This window comes from Hemitrygon akajei, chromosome 10 (assembly GCF_048418815.1).
Source record: "Hemitrygon akajei chromosome 10, sHemAka1.3, whole genome shotgun sequence".
Taxonomy (NCBI): Eukaryota; Metazoa; Chordata; class Chondrichthyes; order Myliobatiformes; family Dasyatidae; genus Hemitrygon; species Hemitrygon akajei.
The window spans coordinates 93,155,595-93,170,092 of record NC_133133.1 but is presented as its reverse complement, the minus strand read 5'-3'; the positions used below and the strand labels follow the sequence as shown (position 1 = coordinate 93,170,092).

Here is a 14,498-nt window from a genome sequence, read left to right as displayed (position 1 = left end):
AGTGTACGACATCTTCCTCAACCTTGAATGGCAATCTGTCAATGAGGTATCTGGACATGCACTGAAGAAGAGGATCTGCAGCCCTCTCTACTCCCATCTTGTCAACTGGAAGACCTTCAACAGCATCCTATACAACTTCGGAGACTTCAGAATCCACTGAAATTGCAGGCATGACTGCATTTTCGTTTTCAGTAACCTGCTGAGTCTGGAGAGGGCACTTGGTTGACCAAGTTCCTAGGCTGATACATATTTGATTTAAAAATTGTAGGTTAATAACATTGTTGCATCCCAGTGTATACAGCTCTATACACTGGGATGCCTTCTTAGACCCAAGGATGGACAACAGTGTAATCAGTAAGGAGAGTGAAGTATCTTGTAGAATTTCTTCACAGAAAAGATGATTCCCGAGACTTCCTTCTCGATTTGTCCTTAGTTTCTTTCTGCTGTGGTCGTGACAGTTTTTTTGGAACTATCAGGAAAGATGTGGGATATGACAGTTCCCACCCTGTAGTTGCACACATCCAGTGTGATGCCAGTTGGCAATCCTGGGTTGAAATACATCAAGAGAATGTCGGACAACAGCATATTCGTCACCAGTCAAAAACCTCTTGGTACTGTTTGGACCATTTCCTTGCAGCACCCTTGTTGAGCAGGGCATAGAGTGGCTCCCTCAGCTGGTTCATTCCTGGGAGAAATGCTGAATAATGACTGATGATGCCCAGAAATGACTGTAAAGTGCTGACATCTAATGGTAGAGGCATCTTTAAGATAGCAGTGATGTTTTTTGGGATCTGGGTGATGACCAAACTCATCTATGATAAATCCCAGATACTTGATTGAAATTTATGGAGGCTGCATTTTTTTCTGCCTGAAGTTACAATCCAATGTCTTGTAGTTTGTTCAAAACATGGTCCAGGTATTGGCTGATCTGTACTCATCACAATGATGTCATCAAGATAAGCGGAAACTCTCTCAAAGACCATTCAACGTGGTGTCCATAAGCTTTTGGAAAACTGAAGGAGCTACCTTTACCCTGAAAGGCAGACAGAGGTGAGAAGCTCCTGTGAATTCTTGCTAGGAGCTAGGCTTCAACCAAGTCCAACTTTGCAAAGTAGTGACAACCGTTCAATTTTGCAATACCAGGGTCTTGGCCTGAATGTTGTGTACTTTTTTCCATAGATGCCGACTGCTTCCTGAGTTCCTCCAGCATTTTGGATTTCCAGCATCTGCAGATTCTCTCCAGTTTGCTGCTGGAAGCAGTAATGGGTACTGCTATTGTCTCCTGAGCTGCAATGAGACCAATTAAGTCTGCAAGCAACCTCACAGTACCATTGGCTTTCCAGATAATGACCATTGGAGCAACACACGCAAAATGCTGGAGGATCTCCACAGGCCAGGCGGCATTGGACAATTGAAACTATCCAGTGTGAATAGATCACTTTGATCACACCAGCTTCTTGCAGGTGATCTAGCTCTTGCTCCACAATTGGTACCAGCCCTTCGGGACAGAAGACTGGCTTTGTGTATGGACACTGATGGAGTTCTGCTTGCAGTTTGATGCAGCAACCTAAACGTCCTTGAAACACTGCTGCAGTTGTTGTATGGTCTCACGTACTGATGACGACATGGTATTGACTGACATGATTCAAAGATTCAAAGTGCATTTATTGTCAAAGAATGTATAAATTATACAACCTTGAGATTTGTTTGCTTAATAGGCAACCACAAAGCAAGGAACCGGAAAGAACCCAATTTTTTTAAAAAAAGACCAACCCCCGGTGCGCAGAGAAAAAGAAATAAAACATATCATGCAAACTGCAGCAAAAACAGCATTCCGAACCAAACTGAGTCCCTGGATGCGAATACCTGGAGCAGCCCCAAGTAGGCCCAAAGCCTCAGTGTTCAGTTCATCATATTAGCGGGGCAATTCACCACTTAGTTTGCAGACACAAAACACAGCAGCCAGGGGGCAGCCTCACAACCTTAGCGTTGTGGAGAGAAGAGTCCCCGGACTATCTGGTCCTGCATTTAAATTATCTGAGCTTCGCACTAGGACCCGGGCCCCACCATGGCGATTTTGCTGTCAGAGAAGCTATTCTCAACCTCTCCAAACTGGCTTGGCACCCAGAGGGATCCAACCTCACCCATCTTTTGGCACCCTGCCTTTCTGGTCTATCTGGTCCAGCATTTAGATTGTCTAAAAGGCGTATAGCCTTTCGCATTAGGACCTGGTCCTTGCCGCAGTGAGTTGCTTCAGGCCTAGAACACGCTGCCCATCAATCCACTTTGGACCTAGATTTCGCTGCCAAAGAACCTGCTCTCAACCTTACCAAATCGGCTCAGTGTTTAGAGCAATCCACACCCAGGTAAGTTGGACGGGCCTAGGAACTCCTACCTCCCATCTTCTCCCCTCCAAGTTGTCGACTTCAACTAATACTCCAGAGATTAAGCTTGGACATGCCAAGGACCTTCAGATCTTGCTGGTCTGTTAGGTATCACACATAACATTGACTTGGTTACCGTTCAGCTCACCATGCAGTGCAGTTCACCAGTTAGGTGGAGTGTTTCACCCAAAGCACTGCAGGTGAAGTGCTGAGTTGATTTGACTGGGAGAGACACAAGAGCCTGCCATGTGTATTTGGAGGCAATGGTGATGTCTGATACTATATCAAGCTGTAGCTAGACAACTGATTGTTGCTAAGTATGTTGACGTACCTCCTCTTGAGATAGAAGTCAACTTTGAACATGACCATTAAATTCCTTGTAGATTTTGAAAGCTTTTGAAACTTCTTGTTCATGTGTTTCTCTGACTTAGAAGACAGGATGGCAGAAACCGCCTTTGTGACAATGGTGTTGGCATGTGCTGCAAATGTGTTTCTTGTATTGGCATCTTCTTGTGTTTGGCTGCCTGAAGACTTTTTTGAGTGACTATATCTGGGCCATTGGAAACCACATTGACCAGGCTGGAATCGTGTTTCAGCTTTACCAAACCCTCACATTCTTGAGATCAGTTTCTGACCTATTTAAACCACCCTGTCTGGCGCTAACAATCATTTCACAGTCAGTCTTTTAAATCACATTTCTTCCCCATTCAGATTTTTGAGTTAAACAACAACTGAACCTCTTGACCATGTCTGCATACTTTTATGCATTGAGTTGCTGCCATGTGATTGGCTGATGAGATTTTGTATTAATGAGCAGGTGGACAGGTGTACCTAATAAAGATTTTGTATTAATGAGCAGGTGGACAGGTGTACCTAATAAAATGGCTACTGAGTGTATAGACTCAGGAAGCATTCCTGGACACATTTCACAAATTACACCCTGATTAGGCTCTAACAATTAAAATCTCACATAATAGATCTTATTTTTCTTGTAACTGCATACTATGATCACTGTCTCCTAAGGTTTCTATACCTTAAGCTCACTAATCAATTCTGGTCTGTAGCATATCACCCAATCCGGAATAGCTGATCCCCTAGTGGGCTCAACCTCAAGCTGCTCTAAAAAGCCATCTCATAGGCATTCTACAATTCCCTCTATTAGGATTTAACACCAGTTGAATTTTCCCAATCAACCTGGAAACTGAAATTCCATATGATTATTGTAGTGTTGCCCTTTTGACATGCATTTTCTATCTCACCTTGTAATCTGTAGTGCACATCTTTGCTACTTTTTGGAGGTCTATATATAACTCTCTTGCAGGTGTTATTTCCCTTGCAGTTTCTTAGCTCTACCCACATGATTCTACATCTTTGCATCCTGTGTCACCTCTTTCTAAGGATATGATTTCATTTTCTACCAACAGAGCCACCCCATCCTCTCTGCCTGCCTGTCCTTTCAATACAATGCGAATCCTTGGATGTTAAGCTCCCAGCCATAATCTTCTGTCAGCCACGATTCAGTGGCTGAAGCTCTCAATCATCTCCACCATTGATGCATATAGGGGTGCATGCCCCTCCCAGCTTCCTGAAGTCCATTGACCAGCTCCTTACGTTTTTCTGATATTTGCTGACAAAAAAAAAGGTTTTTGTTGGTTGGAGGTGCCTTTCATTATTTCTAGTTTCAATAGCAAAATAATAAAGCTTGAAAGGCCAGGAAATGCATACTGTTGTCCGTGACAAAGATCCAAGAGAGATTAATGGACCATGTGTTCTTTCTCTTGCAGATCAGGAATAAACAGCTCAACGGAAGTTTGACTTTAAAACCTGAAATGGAATTAACCTGCAATGTTACAACAGTGGAACAATTGAAATTTCCTGCAGAAAGTGAAAGGAAACTGATTGTGAATGAATGTTCAGAGGAAAATGAGGAGGTCCCCATGGATGATAATTATATGCAGTATAACCTGGTGACATCGTGATCATAGCACATTCTTGTATTTTGACACTTATATACTGTTTTTTTTCCTGAGTTGCAAGCAGGACATTCTGATACACAAAATCTACAGCCTCAAACATACAGAGTGAGCCGGTGAGCATTCAGAATGCAAGAATGAAGAATCTCTCATGATTCTCATCATCATTATCCAACCTGACCACTCGGTCAAACAGTGATAGCTGTCACAGACTGCCTCAGCTGCAGCCCTTTGTTCTGGTTCGTCATACCGAGATCCGTTCTGGTCTCATTTTGGACAATCGGCAATTTGCTCTTGTCTGTCGGCCTCAAGCAGTGAGCTCGTGGCAGGTTTCGTTTGTATCACTGGCTACCTGTGCAGATGAGGAGAGCAAACCAGTTCAGCACAGACTGTCCACTAAGAGCATGAACATATTGAATAGGACTCCAGTACCATGAAGACCACAGGAGTTGTGTCTCACCATGTTAACATCACACATTCACCATTTGCTGGCTATGTCAGTGGAGGATAGTGTATAAGAATTACCGCACTGGTTCATGTTTGCGCGTGTGCACCCCCCCCCCCCCCCCGTCAAAGGTGCAGGCACGCACCCCTCAGACATGTGTGCACACACAAAAACATGCACACACTCCCCACAGAGGCGGACACACACTTGCACGCATGCCCCTCAGAGGTGTACAGACATACACACGCACACACACACCCCCCCCCCCCCCACCTCAGAGGCACAAACACACACCCCTTGGAGGCACAGGAGTGCACACAAAAATGAGTACACACACCCCTCAGAGGCACACACATACACCACCCTCGTATGTGCACACTGGGATATATCCGTGTTTGCTGAAAAGACAAGGATGTGCATGGACTCTTGCAGAAGTATCTAACAGATGGGTATACAAACATGCTCATATACTTAAAAGCACGTTTACGTACCAAACCTACATGCTAAGTATCAACCTACCGCACACAACCACGCCAGACTTAACGTATTTAACAGAGACACACACACACAAGTTCAGCCTCAAGCTCGCCCACCAGTGCATACCCACTTTGAGTTACACTTGTGTTCTAACTTAAGCATATGTCTGCACTAGATTTAATTTTATACTATTTCAAGGGCAAGGTTGTGCAACAGGATATAACCACATACATTGCTATTTCTCCCAGTGGCTAAACTTCAGAACATTGGCTTCAGGTATATCAGAGATTTGTCATTTAAAAGAGCAAATAAACTTTCAAACTCCAAATGTGTGTTTTTGAATGGAAATATTAAAATAGGGCTGTAATCTTTCAATAACCTGGCAATGATTTGTAGTAAAATGTCAGTGCAATACTAATACAACCAATACCGGCTGATCTGGAGCAATTTAATGAACTTTACTGGTCAGTGGTTTCTGTTGAGCGATCCAGGCTGTGTCCATTTGAAACCATGCAGTTGGAAAAGTAAAGGGTGGAGACTGTGAAATTGAGTAGGGGTGATGAACTAGAGTTGTGAAATTATACCATTTGTCTGCTGCCTCAGATGGAGTTTGAATATGCTTCTTCCAAAATCTAAGTTTGAAGCAGTGGATTTTACTTCAAAAGGCACCTTACAGCACCAGGAATCTGTGCATGTTGTAACTGTTTGTTCATGATGAGTATTTCATTGAGCTCCGTGGCATTTTATCAACCACGCCCACCTGCCTCAGACCATCTGAGAGTCTGGAATCCTTTGTCCACATTCTGCTATGAAAAAGCACCATCCTTCAGCATACAGCTTTATTTAATTTGAGAATAATTGTGCCTGAAATTTTGGGGGCTGTTGTTATTAAGAAGTATGTACCGTATATAACATGAGAATCTTTAACTCCAGTTAAGTCTGTAATAATTTTTAATTGTGTTTTTCTAACTGCAGTTGTGATGGAGAAGGGGAAAAAAAAAATATCAAGATAAATTTTCTGCAGTGCTATTTCAGGCCCCAAATTGTTAAAAAGTTCTACAGCGAGTGAAGCATTTTTGAGGTGCCTTACTCCAAAGGCATCATCTAGGCTAACATTCCTCTCCCACTGAGTATTGCTTCATCAGAGCTGCTGATACTCAGATCATAAAATAAGCAAAAGCCTTGAAAGTCAGTCAAAATACTTGAAATGCTGGTGGTGCAGGTAGTTGATATAGTTTCTCACAGCACCAGAGAGCTAGGCTCAATCCTGATCTCCACCATTGTTTGTGTGGAATGTCTACAGTCTCCCTGTGACTGGGTGGGATTCCCCTGAAACTCTGGTTTCTACCCACATCCCAAAGATATCCTTGTTGATAGGTTCACTGCCCACTGTAAGTTGCCTGTTGTGTGTGGGTGAGAGAGACTTGATGGAATGTGGGGAGAACAAAATGGGATTGGCTTCTATTAACTCCATGGATCATGGTTGATGGTTGACATGGTGTTTCTGGGTCTAAGGTCTGCTTCTTTGGTCTGTCTATAAATGAAATGGAAAATGCTGTAAACACTCATTATCTGTGAAAGTTAATATTTCAGAGTAACAACTTTGACCCTGTCTCTCTTGTCACAGATGCTGCCTGACTTCCAGAGGCAGCATTTTCTGCTGACCAGCAGAGTATTTGCCTGCTTTCGGGAATGATTGTAAGAGATAATAAAAGAGGAATGGAAAACACCTTCCTGCCAAGAATAGCTATGACTTCTGAACTGAAATAGTTGCAACAGACTTATTTGTTATTCTTTGAAGTGTGTCATCTAGCATTACCGCAATTGTTGCTTGAGGAAAAATTAATCAAAAGGAAACAATTTGATCTATTGTGCCAAGTCAAACACTTGTATTTTCTGTATGACTTTACAAATGAAACAGCATTCGTATGCTTGATTTACAGCTGACTACAGTACGTCACAATGGGAAATTTAACAATGCCGGGCAATGCAGGCTAATGAGGCAGGAATGTGGTAATAGAGTCTGTACTGGAAAATGCAGGTAATGCAGAAGGTGACATGCATCATTGCAGGGGAATACAATAAATAAGAGGATATTGAGTGGTAAGTTGGAATGAAGAGACCTTGGTTGTATAGATCCTTGACTATAAGCTAGCATTCTGTTCAACATTAGCTAGATTACAGCAGACAGTTCTGGCCACCATTGGAAGAAAGGAGGCACAAGAGCATCTGCAGATGCCAGAATTCTAGAGCAGCATATACAAAATGCTGAAGGAACTCAGCAGGTCAGGCAGCATCTATGGAGGGAAATAAACAGTCCTGATGAAGGATCTCAGGCCAAAATGTCAACTGTTTATTCCCCTCCATGGACGCCGCCTGGCCGACTGATTCCCTGCTGCATTTTGTGGGTGTGTGTGTGTGCATATGTGTTGCAACACTGCAAGGAAGATGTGATGCTGTTCAGTGGAAAACTATAGCTAGGAAGGAAGATTGGAAAAATAAGATACAGGTCCTGAGGAGTGGCAGTAGAGAGGTATGGAGTAAATAGCAAGGACTTTACTTTCCAAGATAGATGGATGACAGGTTAAGGGCATGCCAAGCAGAAGGATTAGAAAGAGGATGTGTAAACAGAGGAAGCTGGAGAGCCCAGAACTTGCTGCCTGAAAGGGTTGAAGAGGCAGAGACCCTTGCTACATTTCAACAGTAACTGGGCATTGAACTTTAGGGAAAGGGAGACAGAAAGAAATGCGGTGGGAGAAATTGTCATGGGAACTGAGAGGGAAGGTAGGAAGAGTGCAGGGATGTGAAGGAAGTGGCGGGATCTAGGGATGAAGAGAGCAGAGGGGAAGGGAGGAGGTGCAGTATGGGCTGGGAGGTAGGAAAAAGATGGAGCAGGACAATGAGAAGCAATTAATAATAGGAGAGGGGAAAGACAGTGATCGAGAGGGGAAATATTTGAGGGAGTGGGACGAGTTGGAATATGTGAGAGCAAAGGAAGAGAGGTGGAGTAGCTGAGAGAGGGCAACAAGACAAAGGAAGAGTAGATAAGGAGGAGAGATGAAATCAACAGGAAGGCGAGGAAACTGAAGAAAAGAGAGGCAGTAGTTCAGACTGTGACCAGAGGGAAAGAGAAAAGGAGGAAAGATGAGTGGGGTGGGAATAAGAGGGTTGGAGAGGACGAGAGGGGAGGTGGAGGAGCTGAAAGAAACGAATGGGTGAAGAGGTGGTGGGGGATAAGGGAGTTGGGTGAAAATGAGAGGCACCTCTATTTTGGGAAATGGTGCAAGAAATGGGTAGGGGGAGCAGAATGAGTTTTGAAATAAGCATATACCTGTATACGGTGGGAGGGGGAGGAAGCTTGAAAGAGGAAGGGGAAGGGGTAGAGGACAATGAAGGAGGGAATAACCTAATGAGGATATGGCATGGGTGTGATTGGGACTGAGAGAGGAGGAAGAAGAATGAGGACATTTTTGAAAAGCAGGGAAAAAGAAGGAAGCTGGCAGTAGAGAATGGGAGAAGGTGGAACTGAGGGATGAGGTGGTGGCAGAAGAGAAAAGATGGAAGAAAAGGGGGGAAATGTGATTGAGAGGAGGAAGGGATTAGGTGGAGGTAGAAGGAGTACAGGAGGCTCAGATAGTCAGAAAGAGGTGAGGCTGGGTGCAGTTAGAATGGGAAAATGATGGAGAAGAAGGAATACACCAAACGTGAGATGGGAAAGGGATTGGGAATAGCTACCAGTCCCTTATTAGCTGCCTGGTACAATGTCTGTTTGTTCCAGCCATTGAATTCTGGGCTTTTCCCCAGCTGATTGAGCCTCCAACTCTTAAGGCGTCACAGGACCAGACAAAACCTAAACCTAAGCTACCGGGGCAGATTTGGTCATACCCTCTCCATTTAAAGTGGATGTTGACAACTCAACCTTACAACTATTTTGATTCAGTCTCAACCATAATGTTCCCATTCAATGGCTTAAATCAATTTGGCTCATTAAGTATTCAATGCAGAGTTAAATTAACAACTGAATGGGATTGTAAGGACACTAATGTATACTAAAACATGATGGTACAGTGACTCATTTTAGTGACTCAGAAAGTTTCCAGTACTTAATCAGATCCCCTTGATTTTCAAAAATTTAGAAAATTTAAGGAAGTTGATCGGTTAAAGAGACAATCTAGGTAACATGGATTATTCTGACTGGTGTAGACTTGATCAGCCAAATAGCCTACGGTGGATGCAATCTCACTGAATCACTACTTGGCCTTGGACTATCTGGACAACAGCAATACCTACAATAGGCTGCTGCTTGTGTATTTATCCCTCAATCTTGGGTCCTCTACCAGAGGCCTGGGAGCTTGAGGGATCAGCACAGTATCCTTGCTGGTCCTAGTAAAGTGGTCTGGACCAAGATCTCAGATGTTGTTCCCAGGATTTTTATTTGTTTGAGCCGCTCTCCTAGTCCAGGTGTCACAGCCCCAAGTGCTCATATCACCACTGGCATTATTCTGGCTTTAACCTTCCACATCCCTTCTCTCTGATCTTCCAAGCTCTGGTATTTCTCCTGCTTCTCTTATTCTTTCTTCCTGATGTTACCGTCATTTGGGATTGCCACATCAATTACTATTGCTTTCTTCTGTTCTTTGTCCAGAATTACTACATCTGGTTGGTTGGCTGCTACCTGCTTATCAGTCTGTATTTGGAAGTCCCACAGGATCTTAGCTCCGTCATTCTCCACTACCTTCTCAGGTGTTTCCTATTTTGGATTTGGGAGTGTTCAATCCATACTCAGCACAGATGTTCCTGAACACATTTCCTGCAAGTTGGTTGTGCCGTTCAGTGCATGCTGTCACTGCCTGCATCTCGCACCCTGCTACCACGTGCTGGATGGTTTCAGCCGATTCTTTGCACTGTCTGCATCTTGGGTCTTGTCTGGTGTGATAGACCCCTGCTTCTACTGCTCTTGTGCTCAATGCCAGTTATTGTGCTGTCCCTCAGCCCTGCCATTTCCAGCCATTGGTAGGACTTTATGTCAGCCACCTTTGATATCTGGTGATGATACTGATGTTTCAATGACAAACTTTGCCATCTTCTCCAGGGATGGCCGAGTTTGTCATCAAAATGTTAGTTATAATTGATATTTGTACCTGGCTTGAAGCCCTTGAGTGTATTTGTCATATATGCCAGGAAGTTGGGCCCTAAGTATCAACTGGAATCCATCAATGCTGGCTGATTATTGTTGGACACTTAAGTGAGAAGCCTCAGACACTGAGTACAAGTGAAAATCATCGACAAAACATTTTAGCTTAGTTGAAATATCGCAAAGCACCAGCACCATTCTGCAATTAAACACATTATATTCAATAAAACTTAATTTCTTTTTTTCTCCAAATTCCTACATGATACAAGCAGTCTGAAATTATATTTATGTTCAGTGCTCCATCATAAACAAAAATAAAAAATTACGAGGAAGCAACTCTTTCAAAAAATTTGTTGTTCAATGTGAGATACTAGAATTAAGGGGTTTTCTCAATATTGATTCACTCTTCAGTGTAAGTCAACACCTCACTAAACTCACACAGATGGGCCTTTGTTAGTTTGGGTGAAAGGGTTTTTTTGTAAAGTAGGTGCTGTATGGAAAATTAACTTTGAAACTGGTGAGTCAGTCAGAATTTCAAAGGTGGCTTCTCAGTAGCAAAACATGGGTTCCTTTAATGATAAATTTAGACTGCAGTTGTGTGAGTCAGTGAAATGTTGCTGCCTCTTCCGCGGATGTGACCGAGTCTGTCACTACTTCCCCACATTTTTCCATGTTGCTAGTCCTTTCCCCAAGACTCTTTTATAATCACACCAAGGCAATGGAAAGGGATCACTTGAATAAGGACAGAAATTTAACTGGGAGCAAGCATGTTACTGGGGTTTATTCTCCCTGAATGGCTCCTGTGATGATTGTTTTGTGCAATAATTTCTGCATCATTTATAAAAACAAGAAGTTCAAGTTAAATAATCTGTTGTGCAATTCAAACATAAGTAACTCTTCCTTTACCATGGCATGTTAGGTCTTCCTCTTCTCTTCTATATGACCTTCCATTCACAACCTTTTCCCTCCTAACTCATTTCCACTCTCCTTCCCATAACCCATCCCTACCTATCCTTCCCTCCCCTCCTCCGTTTCTCCATTTCCCTTTCTGTTTCCCTGTCCCCGGTTCTTCTTTCCCTCCTGTCCTTTTTTGTCTTTGTCTACCTCTCTCTCCTCCATCTTCCTTCTCTTCACTCCTTTCCCTCTCTCTTCCCTATCCCCTTCCTTCAACCAAGCAACACTTCCCCTCTTTATCTCTACATCTCTCCAGCTCTTCTCCCCTGCCCTCACATGCTCGCTATCTTACACCATTCATATATTCCCTTCGTGCCTTTGCTTGCTCTCATCATTGTAGCAAACACCTGCACTCCCTCAGTCCACCCCCCCCCCCACCCTCTGTAACCCTCTCGTTACTTCCATCAAGGAAAGAAAATAAGAAATAGATGCAGGTGTGAGCTATTCGGGCCCTTGGGCCTGCTCTGCCTCCAGAAATCTGTCAATCTCTGTTCTAAATAAATTCACTTACCAAGCTAGAAAAAAGATTTTGACTATCTCCACCATCTATGCCTCTCATAATCTTATATAGATCTGTCTGGTTTGTCTTCAACTCCATTCTCTTCAGGGAAAAGAAGCTGACCCTATCTGATATCTTTTTATCATTAAAGCCCTCAGACCTGACAAATCCTTTGGATGCTCTCCAACACCATCACGTACTTCATATAGTGTGAATGACCAGAAATGCAGAAATTCCATGTATTGTCTAACCAGCATTTTGCAAAGTTGCAAAATAACATAATGGTTCCTTAAGGTTGTCATAGCTGGGTGGGGTGGCAAAGTTAGTGGGGATAAGCTCCCACTACCTATTAAATGCACCCAAATCTCAAATAGCTTCTGACAACCAAATCCAGCACCTGGCCTTACACAAACATGAGGAAATCTGCAGATGCTGGAAATCTGAGCAACACACACGAAATGCTGGAGGAATTCAGCAGGTCAGGCTGGAAAAAAGTACAGTTGATGTTCCAGGCCGAAGCCGTTTGGCAGGGCAGGTTGCAGATTTAAAAGGTGGGGGCAGTTGAGAGAGAAACAGCAAGTGATAGGTGAAACCTGGAGGGGGAGGGGTGAAGTAAAGAGCTGGGAAGTTGATTGGTGAAAGAGACAGAAGGCCATGGTTGGAACAAAAGGGGGGGGGAGCACCAGAGGGAGGCAATGGTCGGGCAGAGAGATAACATGAGAGAGGGACAAGGGGATGGGAAATGATAAAGGGGAGTGGAAGTTTGAGAAATCAATGTTCATGCCATCAGGTTGGAGGCTACCCAAATGGAACTGAGGAGGCCATGGATGGACATATCGGAATGGGAATGGGAAGTGGCCACTCGGAGATTCAGCTTGTTCTGGCAGACAGAATATAGATGCAGCTTAGCCACTAAGACCTGTGGAACAGTTTCTACTGACAGGAGAGGGGACAAAGACAGGTTTTCTTGCCTTAAAACCAGTTGCTTCGGGCAGATAGGGCTCATGAGCCATAGTTGCCAGCTTTTCTAGGAGGATGAAAACCCTGATGTCAAACCTTCGCTGCCTTGCGGCTGTACCCACTTAAGGGGAAGTTTTCGGGAGAAAACTCGGAGGAAAAATCCAGAGCTGGAGTCCCCAAGGCAGCTCGAAGTTGAATTCAATGCCGACAGGCAACTCCTGCAATGCCGCTGGTGCCAAACTGTATCAGTTTCTGCTCAACACACTCACAATACTGGGGGAACTCAGCAGGCCAGGCAGATTCTATGGAAAAAAGTCAAAGTTTTGGGCCGAGACCCTTCATCGGGACAGTTGCTGCTGCTCCTTGGGGGTTCATGCGCTGCGTGGATAGGGGGAAGCCTGCTGCACGGACAGCAGATTTCTCTCCATATCGTACTGCCCTGGCTTGCATGTCAACTGACAGTTAGGATGCAACATCCACAGTTGACCCCGAACAACAGAGGGCCTCCCTGCAACATAATATCCCAGTTCTTACAGTCAGTGCCCTGACCAATGAAGGTAAGCTTCTCCGAATCACGAGAGAATCTGCAGCTGCTGGAAATCTAAAGCAACATGAGCAAATCGCTGGAGGAAACTCGGCAAGCCAGGCAGCATCCAGCCGTTAATTCCCCTGCATGACTTGCTGAGCTCCTCCAGCATTTTGTGCGTGGCACTTTCTTCACCACCTTATTAACCTGAGATGCCACATTCAGGGAATTATGACTTTGGATGCTGAGGTGTATCTGTTCATCAACATTCCCTAGTGCCCTACTCTTTTCTGTACAGGCTCTAATCCAATATGACTTACAAAATGTCAGTACCTTGTACTTATTTGGAATTAATTCCATCTGGCAATGCTCGAGCCAACTTCTCAACCAATCTATCTCCTGCTGTAGGTTTGGGCAATCTTTTTTACTGTCTGCAACCATGAAACTTAACTGATCATATATTCACATCCAAAATCATTAAAGGGTATCACAGACAGGAAAGGTCCCAGCACCAATCACTGTAGTATACAGCCTTCCAATCAGAAAATGAAGATCTTTCCATCACTATTCTCAAACACTTATTATCAGGCTGGCTTTGGATCTAATGATTCATCTGGCCTTAGATTCTATCTCTTTTTCCACTTCCATACCTACCTACCTACCTACCCACCCATGGTTCTGTTGGTCAGTTTTGTGGGTAGGACTTGGTGTTGTTGGTGGTTTAGGTCCTGATGGCCAGGCCTGATACAGAGCAGGATGGCTTGGTGGTGGGGTTAGCTTCTTATGGATGGGCTCTTTACTTGTCCTCATGATCAGCTTTCCCCAGCTGATCCGGCATTCCTGTTGGGGAAAGATCATATGATATGGTTTAGCTGATGTGGCACAGTGTGTGAATTTGGCATCGCTTTTCCCACTGGTTCCTCTGGAGGATGACATAGGCCTGGGCTGAGGACTCCACACTTATATGTGATGAGGGGATGGGATAGTAGGATGAGGATGTCAGGATCTAGAGCCAGTGCTGACTGGCCAACCAACCAAAGGTTGCGAGTCATAGGAAGGTCCTCTCTTAAACTTTTAGACTCCCACTCTAAATTTGCTCTAAAAAAGCACCCTCTGGAACTCTGCCCCATTGTGATGTTGGCTCTC

General features: G+C 44.0%; 1 protein-coding gene across 2 annotated transcripts in view; it reads left to right on the top strand.

Moving 5' to 3' along the window:
- LOC140734544 (interleukin-13 receptor subunit alpha-1-like) overlaps window positions 1-5,607 on the top strand; it is a 47,759-nt gene extending 42,152 nt beyond the window's left edge. The window contains exon 10 of one of the 2 annotated variants that reach the window (XM_073058664.1): window positions 4,169-5,607. In XM_073058664.1, the coding sequence (XP_072914765.1) occupies window positions 4,169-4,363 (195 nt within the window). In that variant the 3' untranslated portion in view covers window positions 4,364-5,607. The remainder of the gene's footprint in view (window positions 1-4,168) is intronic. The other variant, XM_073058666.1, reaches the window with a different exon arrangement.
- The last annotated feature ends 8,891 nt before the right edge of the window (window positions 5,608-14,498 follow it).